The following is an 18,610-nucleotide window of genomic DNA, read 5'->3' on the forward strand; positions in this document are numbered from 1 at the left end:
GGTGGAGACCGACAAACCCAGTCAGGTGGAGACCAACAAACCCATAATCAACAGATGCACCAAAGAGCTCCAGAACAGGCCCATAAATAGGGACTAGAGGGGTGAGATGGGCCTGCAGATTCCCTGGTGGAATCTGGCAGTAATAACAGACAAAAAGCACAGTGAGGGAGCTCAGATCTCCTTCACCAGCACAGGACAAAACATGGGGTTGTGGTTGTACAACTGCTCGAGTTCCTCAGACAGACCTTGGAACAGATTTGAGGAGCACCAGCTGAAGGCTGGCAATTGAAGACCCTGCTGTGTTGGACAGCAGGATTACTTTGCATCTACACTCTGCAACTTTTCACATTTCATCACAGAAACTGGATTTTCAGTCAATGAAACCTGAAGCTGAAGAGTAGGGGCAAAAACCCTCAATGAAAAACCTCATTAAAAATGATCCTGTACCTTTTCCCTGGCAAACATGAACAGCCCATAAGAATGGAAACACACAAGAACTTACTCTTTGGTGAAACTGGAAATAAACTGTGCACGTTTTGTGTGCTGAATCAGAGGTGGCTTGCTTGGTGTGAAATTCCAGGGGGGAAAGCAGAGCCTTACCTCCAGCAGCTCTGACACCACAGGAAGGATTTCAGGGTTGCAGATATCGATGGAGTCATCCCTGTAGGTTTTCTTTTTGTACCGGATGTTCCCCAGGTGCAGGATGGCCGACAGCAGAGAGAAAATCCTAAACAGAGACAATTCATTTTCACTCCGTTTTTCATAAAGTGAATGAAGAAGCAAATTTTACCCCCAAGGGCCATGTCCATCTTTGACTCATTCTTCTAATTTTCAACCCAAAGAATCCATTTTGCCTCATGTCAAGAAGTTTTTTATTTAGTCAAGTACCAAACTTGCATCTGAAAAGTTTCCTTGAAAATTCTTTAACACATCAAACCCACAGTTACAAAATTACAGTCCATGTTGTAAGAAAACCAGAAATCCTCCAGTATTCTTGATATGCAGATTAAATATTTATCATGCAATTGCCTAAATTAAGGGGTAGAGTGGGCATGGACATGCAGGTGATCCCTCTTAGTCCCCAGTGACACATTTTTTTGTCACCTTTTTGGATCTAGCCCCAGCCAGGAACAAAAGACTGTACAAAACAGCATAAATGCTTTTATCATATCTAAGTAACTGAGGCAAAGAAAAGATTTACACTTCAATAAGTTTATCCAACCAATTTCTCTGTTTTGGAGGGAATTTGGTCATTTTTAAGTTATCTCCCTTCCAAAAAAAAAACAAAAACAGGATCAGACACTCAAAGAATATCCTGAGTTGGAAGGGATCCACAAGGTTCATCAAGCCCAGCTCCTGAGCCACGGCTGACTTCAGCTATAAATCCTGCTTGTCCCTATTTCTAGGGAGCTAAAAATGAATAAACCCAAATGTGATTCCTAGCTATGCCACCAGCTTGTCTGGACAACACTCCTTCACCTCTCCAAGTCCTCCCTTATCTCCAAAACAGGGATACTGACTCCTTGTTGTGAATTTCAGGATGCAATTTTATAAAAATTTCTCTTCTCTGTTTCTACAAAGGTGAAGCCTCATGTTTTGCTACAAAGAAATTACTTTTAAAAGTATGGTAGTATTTAAAACATATTCCATCTGTCTCAGCTGAAGGTGGTTCCTTATTCGTGCTGCAGTTGTGTAAGGCCAAGCAAAATAAACCTGCTCGTGTAGTGAAGAATCCACTTCATTTCTGACACGCAAAATTCACCAGGAGCAACTTGTGTGCCAAGAAAAATCATTGCACAGTAAATCAGAAGTGAGAATTTGGTGCATCACCCGACTCTGCTCAGCCCTGACACTTCCTGATTGCTTTGCTCAGGCAATTAAAGCCCTCAACAGGCTTTGGACAAACCTCATCCTGATAAAGCAGCCTCTGACACAGAACATATTCACACAAGTCTGGATCCTTGGGTTTATCCATGTGTGTGGGGAAGATAGAGAAAAAGCAGTTTTAATTTCATAATTGATCTGTTACAAGTGAGGGATAAAGAACGAGCTTCCAAAATTTCTCAGTGTGAAAATATCTTTGAGGTAATTTTTTATGTCAAGTTCTTCCCAACCTACTCAAGCCCAAAATCAACACAGGAGGGATTATTTTGAAGGTTTGGTTGGTGGTGACTCTTAAGAACTGTCTAATTCCCTGGTGTCAGTGGTGGTGCAACCCAGCTAAAGCCCAGTTTTCAAACCAGCATGTCCAGTGAATTAGCAAAAAAGGCCAGTTGGAAATGAGTTTACAGACCTAGAATTGCACACAAAGGGTTAAGTTTGATGAGGGATAATGAGAACTTCTGATTAAACCAAGCTCTGGATTCATGACATGCAGAGTGAGGCGTGATTATTCATGAACACTTGAGAAATAACTCAAGATGTCAACTCCTGCCAACGCTCCGTTTGCATGAAGAGAATTGTTCAGCACAGCAATGATCATGGAACCACAGAATGCTCTGGCTTGGAAGGGACCTTAAACTCCTCTGGCTCCATCCTGCCATGGGCAGGACACCTTCCACTGGAGCAGGCTTGTGGGATCTCAGCACCTCAGGACTGAGGTGTCACCGAGAGCACCCTTGGGGGGCTCGGGAGTCCTGGAATGTTCCAGAAGTGTCTGGTGGCTGGACTTTGATCCTACACAGGAGACGACACCTGTATGAGGATAGGAGGGTTTCACCGGGGTGAATGGTGAAGGGATCAGTTAATTAGAGAGTGAAACACAGGGTTTAGGATTTCTGTACAGGGGGGTTTAGAGAAGTAAGATGGAGGAATTGGGGCGTGTCCTGTCCTTCTTCTTCTTCTTCTTCTTCTCCTCCATCTTCTGTGGTGATGGTGGCACTTTGGGATTGGTCATTACTAAAAGTGCACTGGGCAATAAGGGTGAAAGGCATTGGGGAAAAATGATAAATATTGTACACGTAACTTTGGGTATAAAGATAGGTGACCGCCCGGGGGGCTGGGAGTGTGCTCATGGCTGGCTGCTGAGCAGAGCTCTGTCGGGCCGAGAGAAAATCTTTTAGATAAACAATTAATAAACACCGAGACCGAGAAAAGAACTGAAGCCTCTTCTCGTCCTTTGAAACGCGGCTGCCCCAAGGCCACCCCGGGCCTTTCCAGGCCATCCAAACAGCCGAAAACCGGACAACTGGCGTCCCTGTGTGGGCACGAACCACCAACCTTTCGGTTAACAGCCAAGCTATGAAGATGAAAATCAACTCACTGTCTGCGTGTCCTGGGCAGGAAGCCCACCATCTCCATGGCCAGCTGCAGCCGCTCAAAGTCGTGCTTCAGGTCCTCCCCTTCCACGGAGAAACAATCCTGGGGATCAAACACACAGAGGAAGCACTGACACCCCAGCACCATCACCACAGGGCCAAATCAGCACTCCACAAACATCACTGAGTCATCTCCAGGTCTGTCAGCAGCAACATTTCCAGCCTGGCACTGGAAATACAACATTTCTGGAGATGCATCCCTGTTTCCCAGGTCTAACCTCTAAGGAAAGAGGAGAGCCACCCCATTCCAACAGGATGGGGAGAGCTGGTCAGCGTGACCCTACACAGAAAGGATGGGAAATAACAACAAGGTGAAATCTGTTCCACATTTACAGGCAGTTTATTCCACATTCAGTCCTCTACCTGAGGAGGGAAATTCAGTTTTTAAATAGAATTCAGATAACTTCATGTAAATGATCAGTCATTAAATCCTGTGTGGGAATGGCAAAGCTTTAAATATATTTCTCAGAAACTTTACTTGAACCACCAAGAAGTTATTTCAAAATTGGGAGGATCTGAAATCCAGGATATTTTGTACTTCTTGGAGGCTCACGTGCCTGAACAGTTTAGTTTTTCCTTTATATCAGTCACTGACATGTTTGGAAAAATCCAGTGACATTCCAGATCCAACAAAGCTGTCCTGCACCAATATTTAGGAAACAGAAATGCTCTTTAAATTAATATACAGACCACTAATGCCAAATATCTTCTGCTTTGGCTCACTGTAGGCTTCCTATGGATTATTTATTCTTCTCTCTGCCTTCCTAGCCTATATTTAATATTCTACCCATTGGTGCCTATAAAAACTACCCATCTATAAATCAAAATTAGTTTATTGTGTATCACACAATATTGTGCTATTTTAAACCTCAGACTATTTTATTAACACTTAAATCAAGGCTTTCTACAAGTAATTAGAGACTTTCAACAAGTTAATCCAAGTGTAAGTAAATACAAATAAAAATTATATAAAATTCTATTAAAAGTTTATTAAAATAATACAAATAAAAGTTGTAGCTGCAGTTGGAATTAATTAAGCAGCTGAATGCACATAGTTAATTTTGATAATTTCCTGAACATCATATTTATCACACAAGCAAATGTGCAAAAAATTTTGTACAAATAATTGGGAAAGTCTGCATTAAATGGGGTTATGTAAATCATTGAAAAGCCACTTGTACTCACTGATAGTACAGAAGATTAAGCACAAATACAGGATACACAGAATGAAGTTATTTTATATCAGCTTTGTGCTTTACAGCATTTAAAACCTCACAACCATATCAATGAAGTTCTTCATCATTACAGCTATAGTTATAATTAGAGTGGAAAACCCTTATTTAAGATATTTAGTTATATTATTTATATATTAAAATGTTGATATTATTATTTTATTGCTTACATGTTTAAAATATTTATTGCAACATAGGAGACACCCACACAACTGCACTAAAAGCCAGAGAAGTGCAATTGGACAAGAAAATCGAAATTTTTTTATCAATTGTCCTCAGGGACAAGTTAATGCTCCATGGGCAAAGTGAATTTGGAGCTGTTGAACAGTAAAACCATTTCAAACCACGCGGAGCATCGATGAAGGGGGGAATGACATTCCAGGAGAAAACACCAGCCTGTTTTAGGGAACAGTCACTAGAAAAGGGCATTTTCACTTTCCAATAGCAGCTAACTGGAAACTTTAGGTGTCTCTCCTGCTCCAGAGCCACCTAAAGGGACCCAACAGTGACACCACCGAGAGCAGGGACACCAGAGGCACCAGCACTGATTATTCCCACCACAAAACACCAGGGCAAGGCCTTGTCCCTGCCAAGCTCCAACCTTGGCTTCCTCAGCCTCTGCCCTTCCACTGAGAACCCAGCACAACCTCCCGCCCTCCTGCGCTTGCCAGGACAACAACACACCCACCAATCCTGCAAATTAGGCAGCTTTAAAGCTTTTTTTTTTTTTTTTTTTTTTAAATACACCAAGTGGTGCTTTTTAGTGGCACTCCACATTCCAGGAGACATTTTCATTTTCTGGCATCATTCCTCCAAAATGAAGTCACGAGTCAACAGCAAAATACCCCGGCCGACTGCGAAGTAGCACAATCTACGCCCAAGGCAATTTAATTAACGATTTGCATAACAATTGCCCGACTCATTAATCCGCATGGAAAGACTTTTAGCAAATTCCCTGCTTAAAAGCGGATGCTCTCTGCAGTGTTCCAGCACAGAACCGCTTCCTAATGGATGATAAATGAAGGATAATTATAAAATAGAGGAGTGTCCTTGATATTAGAGCAGACAAGCATCACAAAGTCCATCCCCACAGACCTAATATCCTGCCAGAGCAATTAGTTTCCCAGCAAAAGTGAGTTCCCTGCTTCCTACAGTCACATCGAAGTGATCCATGGATTTCCATGGAAAATTTACAGAGGATAAAACAGAGTTTCTTTAGAAACTTGCTGTCTGCAGCAGGTTGAGTCCATGGGTATGGGGAGAAGATCACGGTAGGTTAAAGTGTGAATCAAGCAACCAGGACTGCCACAGAAAATTATCCCAAATAAAATTATCCTAAATAAACCAGCAAATAAACAGCCAAATGGTAACAACACGTGGTTTTGTTGCACAGAATAAGGACACAGACATGGCAGCCCCCAGGCTGGCAAGGTGTTCTTGGTCATGTACCAAAGGAGAAGGTACCAAATTTTGGGGTTGTTTTAATTTTAATTCCTTCAGCAAATTGTCCCAACCCATTCCTAAAGCAATTAAGGGCTTTCCAACTGATAAAGGGTATTAAGGTCTAGAACAGCATCTGCTCATCACTCCCTGCTCCTGCAGGGCCCCTGAGGAAGCTGATGGATTAAGGATGCCAATCCAATATTCAATATTTTTAACCTTGTGAGGGAAATTCCCTCCTCCCCTCCTAAGGATCTGCAGGGAAATGTTGCTGTTAAGACCCTTGTTTACCCGAGTGAATCCCAGCTCCTTCCACATCACCTCTTACTCTTCCAGATGCATCAGCAGCACTTGGCAATCATCAAGCACGCGGTAAAACAGGCAGGAAGGACAAGCAGCTGATGCCAAACATGCTTCCACATGCAGGACACACGGACAGGGAGCACCACGGGACACACGGACACCCAGAGCACGATGGCGGCGCAGGAGGAGCCAGGAAGGGGGAGCAGATTCACCATTCCCTTGTTTGGGGCGATCCATTTGGAAAGGACAGTCATGTCAGCAGAAGTATTTTAGGAGAAGGAATTGTTTTTGCACTCTGAACAATATCAGGATTTGATTTTCTCACAGATGGCTGGGGGGATGTTTTTGGGTTTGTCTGTTTTTTCCTGGAAGCTGGAGAGCAGATACTCCACTACAACCAGCATGAACTGATGCATCTCTTGGGGCTTCAAGACACTGATTTGCTGTTTATTGGAATGGAATTTCAATTTTCACATTGCTGTCACATCACAATTCCCATATATCATCACGTATTCCATCAGGAAGGAATGAAAACCCCCTCAGTTTTCCAAAACTGAGAGGACTGCAGAGAGCTGACCATCTCCAACTGCTGAAGAACTTTCCAAATGGAAGGAACCATAAAAGGGAAAGGGGAAAAATAAATCTGTACTGTCACAAGCAACACCACTGCAGGGCAAAGGGTGGTTAATGGGTTAAACTTCATTGGATTTGGCTTTCTTTGTGTCCCTAAAGCACTCGAGTGAGAGCAGCCCTGCACCAGCAAGATGGGAGAGGTGGTTCTTGTACTGACCGGCTCCGAGTCATAGCAATAATCATCCCAGCTCTGTCTGAGGGGTTTCTTTGTCATCTGAAAGCAAGGCAGAGCGGGTTAAGAGAGTTCCCACCCCAAACCACCCCCACCACCTGCTCCCTAAGCAGGAAAATTGTTATTCTGCAGAGTCATTGCCTGGTTTTATTTGTTTTAAGGGAAGATTCATGGTGCTTTTGCATTCCTGGTGCTGGTTCCTGCTCACAGTGCGCCTCATTGAGCGAGGCCCTCTCATCAATAATCCTGATGGATGTACTAAAATCTCTTCTTCTCTTACAGACTGGGGGAAAGCCTTGGTTTATTTGGAGCTGAAGAGCCACTGATGCCAACATCTCACTGAAGAACAGATTTGGTTTGTTCCTACTCTCACCCTCTGCTCCAGACAAACACAAGTGCAGCAAAAGTGAGATTCTTCCAAGCAATACTCCAAAGCTTTTTAGGAATTTGTGTCTTTTCCAATCAGACAGAGATGGGGTTGAGAGAAGCCAAAGCATTACCAGTCCCAAGAGGGAGAGAGATGGCACTGGAGCTCCTGAGGAGCTGAAAATAAGGATCTAAACCTGCAAATGGCTGTTTTCAAAATGGATGAAAGTTAACAACCAGCACAGAGAATATTCAGTGAGCTTCAGGGTGTGCAGGGGTAGGTACACCTGCCACTGGTGTGGGAGGAATGGAAAAGTCCTCCATACTCAGGGGATACTTTGAGTAAATTTGCATTTAAAAATAAATTGAAATCTGTATTTTCAATCTGCTCCCTGCATTTACAGAGCAGATTTTGGTTAAGTATCTTAATAGATTATTTCTCATCTGCAAAGCAAACTCTCCTTTTGCTTTACATAACCCAACAAGAGCAGAGGAACCTGGGAGGAGGAAAGCAAAGCCTGACTCAGGACTGAGTCACTCCCTCACTTCAGGGGCCTGGTTCAATATTTTATGGTTTCTCTAGATGAATATTTAATTCTCAGTAAAACAGTTCATGTCTGAGCTGGTTCTTTTTCCTTTTAAAAAAGCAGGGTCTTCTCCAGGACACACTTAAGCAGAGACTGCAAATGTTCAAGGGTCATTTTATGATTTTTCTCTTAAATGTTTCCCAAGTTTCTTTTTCCATTTCTTTTTCCATATCTCCTTTCTCTCCTTATTTTCCTTTTCCTTTCTCCTCCAGGGCAGGGAAAAGCTGCTCCTGCACTGTCAGCTGGTCTTCATGTGAAACCATGCCCAGACCACATCTAAAGGTGCTGTTTTTCCACAGTTGTCAGTGTTAACTCTAATCCTAAGTACTAAAAGTTATTTAAAAACCTCCCAAAAACTCAGAGTGTCACTGCTGTCCAAACACTGTGTTCAGGGAAGTCCAGAGTCTGCTTCCCTGATCCATTGGACTGATCTCAGCAGCCTTTTCCAGCTTACTTGCCCCACAGCACCTTAATTTAGATTAAAATAAACATCTCACCCTAAATTATAATATTTCTACTGGAATAGGAATATTTCACCCTAAATTATAATATTCCTACTGGAATAATGTGTTCCTCATATTACATGCTGTTAGATTTCTAATTTTCCTTTCAATATAAACGCTCTTAAACTGCTATGTAAAAGAAAAGGACTGTAATTAAAAGCAATGTTTTCAACTAACAGAAAGTGAGTGGATGGACCAACAAAACCTGGGAATCCAACAAAACATTCCATCTTGGCACCTTCCCACTGCAAACCCGTGGCACAGATGGTGCTGGAGATCACAGCACGTTCTCCCACCAACGCCTGAGGCACAGAGCCCCCAGCCCTGAGTGTTCCTCACTTGGGAACATTTCCCAACCTGCCAGGGGTGAGTGGGAGTCATTAACATACAATGGATTTTGGTGATGATTGCCTGCTTTAAAAACATTCTTAAAAAGCCCCTGGTGATTGAGAGCTATTCCTGAATGAAGTTAGATTTCTATAAAGACTAAAGGCTGTTTGGGTTGGGCTGTGGTTCCAAGTTTCTTTCCAGTTTAGGGGTTAAATCACTCTTTATTGCTCCTCATGTTTCAGCACCAAGAAAGTTGAAATTCGTTAAAATCAACATGTAATTTAACTCCTCTTCCACATATTCCTCCTCTCTTTGGTCCATTTGAAGTTCCTGCTTGCAAGAGTCACTGGATAACTGCCTAAATACCTCAAGTAAATCAGTTTATTATAAAATTATCATCATGTAAACTGAGTTTATTTGGCTGTTGGTAACACCTCATCCATCATTCACTCCCAGGTTTTCAATGGCTGCTGTGGTTTTAGTTATATTAGACTTGTTCTATTGTTAAAGTCAGAGGGTTGTGCTAAAAGCCAGCCAGAAGCTACAGAATTAGGATTTCCTCATGCAAGATGTTATAGCCCAGTATGCCACATCTTCCCTCCTGCTCAGGAGGCAGATATTAATGAGTAAATGGCATTCACACAGAGAGCAGGAAATTCTGACTGTTTCTCCCTCCAGCAATCAAAACCCCAATACATTTAACATACCCCAGGTACTGAAAACACTGATTATTTTTTCCCTGAAACACTACCAGGTGTTCAGATTGCTCATGCAGAATTATTCCAATGACGGAAGACTTCCTCTAAACCATTAAAACCAACTGTTACTACTCCACACCTTTAAAAACCCCCACTTTTACTACTCCACACCTCTTCTTTATTAGCATTAAATATCAGCAGAAGAAAAGGCAAGACCAAGGATTGCATTCCTGTACAGAACTCCCACCTGGTTCAGGTAATGATATTCCTCTGGCTGCTTCAGGTGAAATGCTGATCTCTCCTCCTCACTTGCTCCTGCCAGGAGGTAATAAAATACATGGTAGTTCCTGGTGACAAATGAAAAACAAAAGCTGTTAGACTCGAAAATGAGCAGCAGCACTGAGCAGAGGCACACTGAAACCTCCCAACCTGATTTTCCAGCTCCCAAGCTCAGGCCTGACACCGTTTAGAGCTGGTCTGTACCTGCTGTGCAGGGATGGAACAGATTTAATTATGTCATGGAGAATGAGATCCCCCTTCTCCATCCAAGGACAGCCACTGCCCTAGAATGGACTGGAAGGGTTTCTAGCTGGGATGCTCAGGTTTTCCTTCAGAGCCATGTGCAATGCCCACACATTTCACAGAATCCCATCATCATTTAGGTGAGAAAAGAGCTCCCAGATCACTGAGTGCACCCTGTGCCCAAACCTCACCTTGTCCCCAGCCCAGAGCACTGAGTGCACCTCCAGGCATTCCTTGGGCACCTCCAGGGTTGGGGACTCCAAACCCCCCTGGGCAGCCCATTCCAATGCCTGAGCAACCTTTCCATGGAGAAATTCCTCCTGATGACCAACCTGAGCCTCCCCTGGCACAGTTTGAGGCTGTTTCCCCTTGTCCTGCTCCTTGTTCCCTGACTGTCCCCAGCCTCTATTACAGCCTGACCTCTTTTATTAGAATCACAACATATTTCCTTGCAATGCAGAAATTATGAATTTCCATACCTTATTAGAATTAAAAAGGCAGTGACTTTGCAGTTGCAATTCCATGAGACATGACTGAAAAATCTTCAAGTATTCAAAAACTCCAATATTCAAAATACCTGAATATCACTAATGCTAAACCCACCCCAAGGGACACTCATCTGTTCTGCTTCCAGACAGATTAACACCATTTCTTTCTAAAATTAAAGCTGTGCTTTTATGTTGGATGTTTTCCAAGAGGATCCAAGTTTAATCATCTTGCAACACCCAAGAGGACGTTTGTCAAGGCTGGAGATGCTCTTTAACTCCAGGAACAGCCCTGGAGCGTTCCAGAAAACTCACACATCTGTCTCCAAAGGGAAACACAGCCAGAAGTGCCAAGAGTTGAAAGGCAACTAAAGGCAGCAAAATTATTTAAAAGTGGAATAATAATTACTGAGTGAGGAGAGGAATATGCATCAAATTAGGAAAGAACACACTTCACATAAGTTCATTCTCTATATAATTTTGGCTCTTTCTAGAGGCTCCTCTGAAGGCCTCAGTGAACTGCAAAGAAGAATGAAAATACCATGTTTTTCTCCTAAAATGACATATTAAGCAGTTCATAAGTTGTACAAGAATGAAGTGGTACATAATAATCTATCTGCTATAAAGAAAACTAAATGAAATGGAATAAAATATTGTAGTGGGAGGTCCCCTGCTCATGGCAGGGGTTGGAACAAGATAATCTTTAAGGGTCCCTTTCTAAACACAACCTATTCTATGATTCTATGGCAAGTCAAAGATTTTGATAAAATAATGAAGTTTATTCCCTCCATTAACACATTTCTCCCTAAACAACAAAACATTCAAATATAAAATGCATCATTAATCTCTGCAGCACAGGGGTTAAGAGCATGAAAATCCTGCTGCCCTGTGCCAGCTGCACCAGGGGTTGAAGTTCTCTGTGCCACACAGAGGAGTTAAACCCAAGCCTTGGGCAAAGCACAGGCACCCACCGCTCGTTGTGCTCCTGATAGACCAGCCGGGACTTCTCCAGGAGGTATTTTTCAACATAAGCTCTGCCAAGGAAAAAAAATCAAAGCATTATTCACTGACCTGATGATATTCAGCTTCAATGAACACAGCTTTACCAGGGGCTTCAGCCTTGCTATGCACACAAAGAAGTTTCAGCCTTGTTTCACTTAGTTATATAAATTTCTTCCTCAGCAGAACAAGCCCAATATTATGTTTGGCTTTTGAGGTTTTTTTGGTTTGATAGCAAGCCAAAACTAACTTGGATCTGAAAAACATGATCTCAGATGCTTCAGCCTATGGGCAAGAGAAATGTTGTCTGCAAGGAAGGAGCTGGGATCCCTATTTCATCCAAAGCCAGCAAAATCCCACTGCCTGCAGCCCAGGAGCCGCGCACATGGAAATCCATCTGTGAGCACAAGTGTGCAAGAAGCCATTTAGCTGCAGAATCAGTCTCCAAATCCCCATTACCTCTTCCAGAAGAGCCACTTCTCACCAAAAATTTGGGTTATTAACTTCTGGCTCCAGTCAAAAAAAAATAAAAATAAACAATTGCAAAAGTTCCTCATTGCGGTTTACATTTTCTCCTAAGAGCCTCCACAACAAACACGCTCAATCTACATATTAAATACTTTGTTCAGGTTTGTCAAGTTAAACAAAGCTTCCACAGTTTTTTTTTTTCCTTCCAAACAAACCTAACCAGTAATGACAGGGATTTAGAAGCTGGAGCTCTGGGTGGCAGTTTGGATGGTGGAGCTGTGCTTTGCTGGTGACAGATGTGCCCAGTGACGTGGAGCTATGGAGGAACTGGGAAATCCCACAAACCTCAGCATGGTGGGACAAGGAGGTGCTTTCCTCCACCATAAATGGGAAAGCCAGATCTAATTATTACCTCCAGCACAACTTTCTCCCTTCCTTCCATAAAAACTAAAATATAAATAATTTGGACATGCTGCAGAGGTTTTGTGAAAATTCTTATGGCAGCTCTGGAAGTGGCAAATCCAACTCCCCAATGGATGATCTTGCTGGACAGGAGGAGTAAAGGAAGACAGACAGCAAAGCTGTATTCCTGTTTATTCCCTGGGAGGAAGCTGGGAACAGTCTATGGATATCACTCACCCACAGGTTGATGGGGTTTTTATGTTCCCTTTCTAACCTGAACCCAATTTTTCCTTGCCAAGCCATGAATTCACTGCAGGGTCAGGGAACACAAGAATGAGAGATCCCAGATCCCACTGATGAGATCCCACAGGAAAATGGCTCAGACACTCCTGTACAACAACTCCTGCACCATGGCCATGCCCTTGGCATTCCTCCCCACCCCAATCATTCCTGCTTTTATCATAAACCACCCCAAAAATCACTCTTAGGCAATAATTTAGATTGGAAAGGTCTTGTGGAGGTCATCTGCTCCCAACCACTAATTTCATTTATCTATTTTAAATTTTTATTTTTACTTTTAAAATTTGTTTTAGAAAGGTTCTATATTTTAAATTTTATATTTTAAATTTTTTAATAGATGCAATTAGAATGCTATTTTGGTAAAATGCTCCCTTGCTGAGTGCAAAGGTCACAATGAATCCACGTCCCAAGAGCAACATCTGTCCCCTCTTGTAAGAGGATAGTGAGTAGGAAAACCAGCTTATAGATATAAGATTAAAAAGTTTTTGGGTGATTATACTCAGAGGGGCTGCAAGCAAATATTCAACTGCTATTTTCAACCTCTGAAGAGAGGAAATCTCTTATTAGGGGCTGCAATTTATAGTTCCATTACCAAAGCTACTGATATGCAGAACACAGGGTGATAATTGATTTGGGTTGTGCTAAAAAAGTAGAGGCTAAATTTTTACAAAAATCTTCTTTCGCAGCAAAAAAAAAATAGAGGCTTATGTGCCACATACACTTTTTGGTTTTGAAATGCATATATTTTTCTTTCAACACCTTTTCTTTTCACTGCAGCAGCACTGCAAGCTCATAGCAGAGTACACTCACATCACACTGTGCAACCAAAGACCAAGAAAGCTAATTTTTAAAAAAGCAAAGAAAACTCCTCCTATTTTATGAACTAGAATACAGGAATATAATGTTATTTGCATATCTCTGCCAAATAAAAATAGAGGCCACAACCACAGTGCAGCTACATCATGCCAAGATAATACATAGTTAAGGCATTTGTTGGATTCTTGTTACCCAGGAGGTATTAAAAAATGAAGTTTATCCTTGTAAGAGAACTGTGCAGCAGAATTAAATAAGGGGAAAAAGAGCATCAGGTTTGATGTGGGATGCAAAACCAGTGGGAAAGGACATGGAGTACCCAAGCTCACTGAAAAATTAATGGCAGCTCTTTGTGTGATACTGTTCTGCTGGAAAAATAGAAAGCAAAAAATTCAAAAGCAATTCTCTAAATTAACAACAAAGTCCCAGCAAGAGGTCTCTTAGCCAGCTGCAGAAATTACACAGCCCCTGAAATGCTGCTTCTACTCCTCATTTTTCAAAATGACTCAGTTCACCTGGACAAAAAGAGGAGTTAACAAAGCCCTGCCCATTTACAGCTCCTTGGTGATGATCTGGTGCCATGGAAATTATCTGAAGCCAGAAAGTTGGGTTTAGGTGCTTCCATCCCTGCCATGGGCAGGGACACCTCACCCTGTCCCAGGGTGCTCCAAGCCCCATCCAACCTCACCTTGGGCACTGCCAGGGATCCAGGGGCACCCACAGCTGTCCTGGGCAACCTCTGCCAGGGCTTCCCCACCCTCACAACCAAGAATTCCGTCCCAATATCCCATCTGGGGATATCCCATGTTCCCTCTGGCAGTGGGAATCCATCCCCCATTTCCTGTCACTCCAAAGTCCCTCTCCAGCTCTCCTGGAGCCCCTTCAGGCCCTGCAGGGGCTCTGAGCTCTCCCTGGAGCCTTCTCCTGTCCAGGTGAGCACCCCCAGCTCTCCCAGCCTGGCTCCAGAGCAGAGGGGCTCCACCCTCAGGGCATCTCCGTGGCCTCCTCTGGGCTCTCTGCAGCAGCTCTGTGTCCTCCCTGTGCTGGGGCAGCTCTGCAGGTGGGGTCTCACCTGAGGGGGCAGAGTCCCCCTTGTCCTGCTGCCCATGCTGAGGGATCAGCCCAGGCCATGGGGGATTTCTGGGTCCCCAGTGCACATCTCCACGAGCTTCTCATCAATCATCACCCCAAAACTGCTCTGCTCTCCGACTTCCCAAGCTGAAACAAACTGAGGAGAACCACAGTGGAGACAGACCAGGATCTCCTTGCAGTGACCTGGCAGGAGGAGGAGCCCTTCCCTGGTCGAGGGCTGAGTTAGGGAGAGATTTGCAGGGAGGGAATCAGGCAAAGAACAACAAGAGTGTGGCTCAATGGCCTCCAGAACTGCAGCCAGATTAAATCCTCCCCTTGGCTCCTGAGCCTGAGTCAAACCTTCCACTCCACATCTACTGCTCAGCCCCTACCCATCCCAGCTAAAACATTCCCCTTTTCTGCTTTAACTCCTCTCTGAGGAGATGCTGCTTTTCAGGTTCATTACAAATTTGACATCAGGATTATGGAGAGCTCAGCTGGCTCGAAGGCAGCTCAGGTGTATCCACACCTCAGCACCCATCTTGGATGCACCAACATTTCCACATCAGCAGATTTTCATAAGCTAAAACCTATGAAGTTTTATTTCCTATCTCCATCTGGGGGAAAACATTAGCAAAGCAAGAACACCCTGTTTAGGTTTGGGTACACCCAGCACCCTCCCCTGTTCCCACTTACCCTCTCACGGTGCCTGTCTCCTGGTAGTTCACTTGGATGAATTTGCCAAAGCGACTGGAGTTGTTGTTATGGGCTGTTTTTGCATTCCCAAATGCCTGTGAAAAGAGGGAGATGCCATGGTTATGCTGGAAAAGCCTGATTCCCATGGGCGTCACTCACAACCAAACTTGGGGGATTTTCCTATCATTTCACATCAAAACCAGGGGATGGGGAAGGTTTCTTGAGTGAAAGTTTCACAAAATAATCTAACAAGCTGTTGGGGACCAAGTTCCTTTGCAAGCTGGTGTTCATGAGGAGAAGCTAAACACTGGTTAAAAATAAAGTGTGAGCTGCATACAAGAGATTTAATGTTTGAAGTTATTACAGTCTGCATTAAAGCTCTGCTTTATTCATTTAAATAAATATACAAGCATACTGCTCCAACAGGACTCTACATTTTAATGAGCTAGAGGAAGCTGCTTTTTAATTATAGGTGGAATTAGGGGGGAAAATGCTTTGAAGGCTACTCAGACTAGATAATGTCATACACAGCATTGGCATAACCCAGAGTATTTGCAGCATTTCAGACACCCTCCTTTCCATTTGCTGCTGTTGCTTTTCCAAAATCAAAATGCTTTTAAGTCTTTATTATGCAAAGCTTTTATTCCAACCCTGCCTTACCAAAGCACTGACTGAAGAGAGTAATTTTTGCCATTTAAAAGAAATCTCTGAACTGAAACTGCTGTTTTCAGTCGTGCCTAAATCACTTTCATAATCATCCGGACCACGGTGACACAATCTGCCAAGCCACCAGGTCCAATTAATGCTTCATTTATTAAACCAGTTTTCATAATCACACACCTTTTCTTCTAAGTCAAATTTATTTAAGGTAATTATAATTTCAGAGATAATTTCCAAGTGTTGCTCATGTATGGGCATTTTGTGCAGAGGCTTAACATCAGAGCTCAGCTCCCACTAGATTTATTCCCTGCTCAGCTATTTATTAGAAAAGATTAAAAGGGCTTTCCATCTATAATCTGAAGCTTTTCAAATGACCTTTGAGGATTTAACTTCCCAACTAAAAGCAGAATATAAAGGCCAAATGAAATGAGACCTTGGAGAAAGGGTATTGGACACGTCCCGTCTGTGCATGATCCCGTTCCCTTCCCAGGCTGATTTATTTCCCAAATTGCTCAGATTTAATGATTTAAGAACCCACAGAGGTTTGCCATGGAATAACAATGTGATTTCCCCCCTGTCTGAATACAGGGATTTGTTTAAACTCCAACTCTTGCAGATGAATCTGCTTTGGTTGACTAAAGCAGGTTCTGGGAGGGCTGAAAGCTGCCGAGCAAACAGGTTATTCTGGAGGGATGATCCCAGAGCTGCAGCTCGGGAACCCTGCACAGGAGTCACATCTTTTCAGGCTCTTCACACTTTTTCCTTGCTTATTCACCCCAAAAATCCTCCCTGCACCCAGCACCCCCCTCAACCCCCCCTCCAGCAGACATCAAAGGCGCCCACACCTCCCCTGAAGCCCCAAATCTGGCCTGGAGATGAAAATCCACTCATCCTCTACCCAAACCAGGAATTTTGATATTAAGAACCAGGATGGTGTTTAAGATTTCCAAAGGATTTACCTCCAGGTGTTTCAGTGAGCAGAGACATAACAAGAAGGTTTTAAGCAGAATATTCAAGACATGCAAGTGCATCACCTTATATTTAGGTATTCAATTGTATTAATTAGGTTACAAGCATTTCTCTGCTATGGGATCACTCATGTTCTAGGAAACCATCTTAAGGCAATGAGATAAAATTTCTACACACCTAATTAACATTGCTTGTTAGAGAAGCAGCAAGATGAACAGACCAAACAGGAGGCAGCAGAGTTTTTTATCATCTCATATAATACATTTTCATAAAATTTTAAAAATTATTTAAGCAAAGAACAATATTAAGAAGATTTATAGTGTGATTCCCTGTATTTCTACCCTAAGTAATCACTCACAGAGACAAACAAGGTCTATTTATTAGGAGTTCTTTGGGGAGAAGCCTTGCTCAGGAATCACTTTCTTATTCTATAGCAAGGAAATTTAAGAGAAAACATTTCAAATATAGGAGTGGGGAACAGCAAGATTCCTCCTTTTTTATGAGCTTTTTTGGGGATGAATGTGCCAGACCACATGATATGTTATAACCCAAATGCCTCCAGAAATCACAGCCCATAATGTTCCTCTTTCATGCATTTTTCTTTCGTGCTGATAGAAATGAGAAAGGTCTTTGGATCCCTTCTTGTGCAAACTTCGGGTGACTCCAGGCCTGGCACGTTGGGAATGGGCCAACAAGTAGCTGGAGAAACGTCTGGTGTTTGATTTGAGACAACTTAATACATTTTTGTTTGCTTTACTCACAGGGTTTCTTTAGCAGGACTGTTAGGCTATAAAAAAGTGCTATTAATTCAATTTATACGTGTCTAATCCATACAGACCAGACCAGAACACCCTGTCCCTTGCAAACGGGGCAGAATATAATAGTTCAACCTCAGCAAACGAGTTATGACTTCTCTAAAACAAATTATCTTCTGTTCATTTGATTGCCCTTTACTGACTCATTGATTGGAGGCTGCTGAGCAGCTCAACGGCCCAAACTCCAGAACAGCATTCCAAGGATTCTTGGGGAGACCAACGCTTTTACTGGCCAGGGCTCAACATTTGGAAGGAAACAGAATTCAATACGTTCCTGTGTAGGAGCTGGGAGTCCCTCTGGAGCTGGAGGGTGATCCAGCAGCCTGGAGAAGGCAGGAGAGAGCAGCTCCATTCCTCCTGCTGCACAAAGAGATGCCTATCAGGATGAGGGAAAAAAGGGATTTACAGTTTCCTGGCTAAATGCTCCACGTTCCTCCTGATCCCAGAGGCTTGCAGCTTCCTTGTTCTCCACTGAATACTGATGCAATCTGGATTAATTCCAGATTACAGTCAGAATAAGGATTATTTTAATGTCTTTCCTGAAAAGAAGTTATTTTCCAAACCTCAGCAACTGGGAAAACACCGTGGTGACTTGTTCTCATCTGGCAATAAAACACTGTTCTATAGATCATCCAAACTGAATGTTATTCCTCTACAGAATAACAGCAATATTCTCCTACAGAATAACAGCTGCATTCCCTTATGGAATAACAGCCTCTGTGGTAAAAGAACAAGTGGAAATACAGACCTTTGCCAGCATATTTTAGGTCCTCAGGCCTAAGAGGAGCCTTCAGCCCTCACCCTTGGAGGGAAAAATAAAAATATCATC

General features: G+C 42.9%; 1 protein-coding gene across 8 annotated transcripts in view; it reads right to left on the bottom strand.

Annotated features, from left to right (window-relative positions):
* MYO9A (myosin IXA) overlaps window positions 1–18,610 on the bottom strand; it is a 181,011-nt gene that overhangs the window by 97,475 nt on the left and 64,926 nt on the right. For 7 of the 8 annotated variants that reach the window (XM_064721971.1, XM_064721966.1, XM_064721970.1 and 4 more), the window contains exons 3-8: window positions 15,338–15,432; window positions 11,560–11,622; window positions 9,829–9,928; window positions 7,083–7,139; window positions 3,263–3,360; window positions 601–727 (exon numbers count right to left, since the gene is read on the bottom strand). In XM_064721971.1, the coding sequence (XP_064578041.1) occupies window positions 601–727; window positions 3,263–3,360; window positions 7,083–7,139; window positions 9,829–9,928; window positions 11,560–11,622; window positions 15,338–15,432 (540 nt within the window). The remainder of the gene's footprint in view (window positions 1–600; window positions 728–3,262; window positions 3,361–7,082; window positions 7,140–9,828; window positions 9,929–11,559; window positions 11,623–15,337; window positions 15,433–18,610) is intronic. The other variant, XM_064721969.1, reaches the window with a different exon arrangement.

The sequence above is a fragment of the Zonotrichia leucophrys genome, chromosome 10 (assembly GCF_028769735.1).
Source record: "Zonotrichia leucophrys gambelii isolate GWCS_2022_RI chromosome 10, RI_Zleu_2.0, whole genome shotgun sequence".
Classification (NCBI taxonomy): Eukaryota; Metazoa; Chordata; class Aves; order Passeriformes; family Passerellidae; genus Zonotrichia; species Zonotrichia leucophrys.